This window comes from Pygoscelis adeliae, unplaced genomic scaffold (assembly GCF_000699105.1).
Source record: "Pygoscelis adeliae isolate BGI_AS28 unplaced genomic scaffold, ASM69910v1 Scaffold210, whole genome shotgun sequence".
NCBI lineage: Eukaryota > Metazoa > Chordata > Aves > Sphenisciformes > Spheniscidae > Pygoscelis > Pygoscelis adeliae.
In genome coordinates, this window is record NW_008823959.1 from 99,895 (window position 1) to 102,409 (window position 2,515).

Here is a 2,515-nt window from a genome sequence, read left to right on the forward strand (position 1 = left end):
AGGAGAGCGGCTGCGGTGGGTCTGCAGAGCAGCCCCCTACCCAGGAGCCCGAAGGCTCAGCGGTGAGTGCGCAGGGCGCTGCTGGGGAGACAGGAGCACCGAAGACCTCCTCACCCTTCCCTTGGGCTCCTGTGCCAGCCTGCCTGGGGCACAAACCCCCGGGCACACTGGGCTCGCCCACCCAAGGGGACCAGGGCAGGTGGAGCTGGGGTCTCTGGAGACATGGGGGATGCGGCTGGGCTGTGCCAGTGTGGCCCCAGCAGTGGTGAGCTGGGGCTGGAGGCTCAGGCCTGGGTGCCCCATGGCTTCTCCCTGAGGACGCAGCCTAGGTGTGAGTGCTGCGGGCGAGGGGTCTGTGGGGCCCCTCAGTGCACTTGGTGCACCCCTCCCTGCTGCGGCCCTGCAGGGAGGGCGCTCTTTGGAGGTGATGGCTGCTCGTCCTGCCTGCGGTAGCTGCCTGCATCAGTCTCCTTGCACAGGCAGAAACCTTGATCCCCTCGTCCCCCTCCCCATGCTGGTCGTTCCTGCTGGCCCTCGAGGGGCCGGGGCTCACTCTGGAGAGTGGCTGGTGCCCACTAGCCACGGTGGGGACTGTCTGGCTGGGGGAAGGATGAGCTGGTGGGCAGGGCTGGAAGGAACAGGCGCAAGCCTGGGTTTCCTGCCCAGCGGCGGTGACCCCACAGGGGACTATGGCTCTCATGGCGGTAGGAGGTCCCTGCAGAGACACCATGTGGAGATGCCCTTTGCTGGAGAGGGTGGGGAAGGGACAAAGGGTGGTTATAACCACAGCTGAGTGGGAAGGCTTGGATCACTGTATCTGCCTCTGTTCAGCCCAGCCCAGCTTCCCCCTCTGCCTGCCCCGGGGCTGTGGGAAGAGGCTGGGTTGGAGGACATGGCCCTGTGCCACCTTTCAGCATGTCTGCCTTCCCCGTCCGGACGTGCTGGCATGCTGCCCCTGGTCCTGGCCACGCTGGGACATCTCCCAAGCAGCCGGCAGGGCTGTCCCACTCTGTCTGGCCGATCACTCCAAACCTCAGGCCATTTCCCTTAAACGGCAGCTGCAGCGGCGCCTGGGTTTGGGTCCTGGTTCCCCTGTGTCCCCTCGGGGTATGGGCCCCTCTCCACCTGCCCCCGCCTTTGAGTCATGTCAGCACCAGCCCGCAGTGCTCCTAGAGGCGTTGGCACAGCCAGGACTGGCACCCTGTGCCCTGGCTGGTGACACCAGGACACCCTGACCCTGCTCAGGCGTGTGTCAGGGACGCACCTGTCACCTGCGTGTCCTTGCCACTTTGATGTGAACATGTGGTCCTGTGCCCAGAGCATCCCGTTGTTTGCCAAGCAGAGCTGCCGGTGCCGTGGGCAGGGACAGGGTGATGCAAAACTGAGTGCTCCCTGCCTCACGGAGCCCTGAGGTGCCTGGGCTGAGGGGCAAGAGGGGACAGAGGCACTGAGCAGGGTCTGTCCTCTCCTCCCACCTCCTGGCATCCATGTTGGACAAGGCTGGTGTACGCATCGATGTTGGACAAGGCTGGTGTACTCGTGGCAGAGGCCACAGGGGGATGGGGACCCAAGAGCCAGGTCATTGCTCTGTGCCCTGGTGCTTATCAGCACCATACAGAGGAGTGCTGGGAGCCCCAGGAGTACACAGGGTTTGGGCCCCCCCTTCAGTAGACACGGTGTCCCCCTCCCTGCCTGGTGGAGGCAGTGAGGTGTGGAAACACTTGTCCCCCTACCAGCTTCCTGCAGTGACCCCTGTGCAGGGGGTGGCTTGTCCATCCCCAGCAGCGTGTAGGCAGGGACCTGGGTGGCATGGGAAGAGGCCACAGCCTGCAGCATGTCCCTGGCCAGGTGGCAGGGATGGGACAGGGGGACCTGGTCAGACACCGGAGCGGGGATGGCCCTGCTCTCACCCCCTGCTCTCCCCAGGCCCATGAGCAAGACGACGCAGTGGAGCAGGAGCACGTCCCAGGTGGGATGCAGGAGCTACGCAGCCAGCAGACGGGAGAACGCCAGAAACCCAGCACCCAGGGTGAGTCCCCACGAATGGTGGTGGCAAAGCCCTGCCTGGGTGTGTGCCCGGGGCTGGAGCAGCACCAGGGCCAGCTGTAGGCAGGGGCGGGAGGATGGAGAGGGCAGCACGGTATCTCCCAAAGGTGTGGACAGGGGAGCCGGGCACCTGGTGGGGCCGCAGGAGCAAATTTCCCCCATGCAGAGCCTCTTCTCTCTCCTGCAGCCATGGTCTCGGGGACCCTCGTGCTCCTGGAGTTGCAGCCAGCCCCGGAGCCCAGTCCGGAGCCCAAAGATGGTGGCGAGGAGCCGGAGCGGGACCAGCCGTGTTCCCTGGGCACTGCCCAGCCCAAGGGGCAGCATGAGGCAGCCTGGAAGGAAGGGAGCCCGGGCAGCCCTGCCACCGTCCAGGAGCCCGGTGAGGGGCAAAGCCAACGGGTGGAGCAGCCTCCCCTGGGCCAGCCCAGTGCTGGCAGCCGGGGCAGCCCGGGACAGCACTGGCGGGGAG

The 2,515-nt window shown here is 66.1% G+C and overlaps 1 protein-coding gene across 1 annotated transcript in view; it reads left to right on the forward strand.

Annotated features, from left to right (window-relative positions):
* LOC103916213 (smoothelin-like) overlaps positions 1-2,515 on the forward strand; it is a gene marked incomplete at its 3' end in the record, with an annotated part of 14,991 nt that overhangs the window by 1,194 nt on the left and 11,282 nt on the right. Inside the window, 2 exon segments of the mRNA XM_009323176.1 lie at positions 1,927-2,029; positions 2,234-2,425. Coding sequence (XP_009321451.1) covers positions 1,927-2,029; positions 2,234-2,425 — 295 coding nt within the window.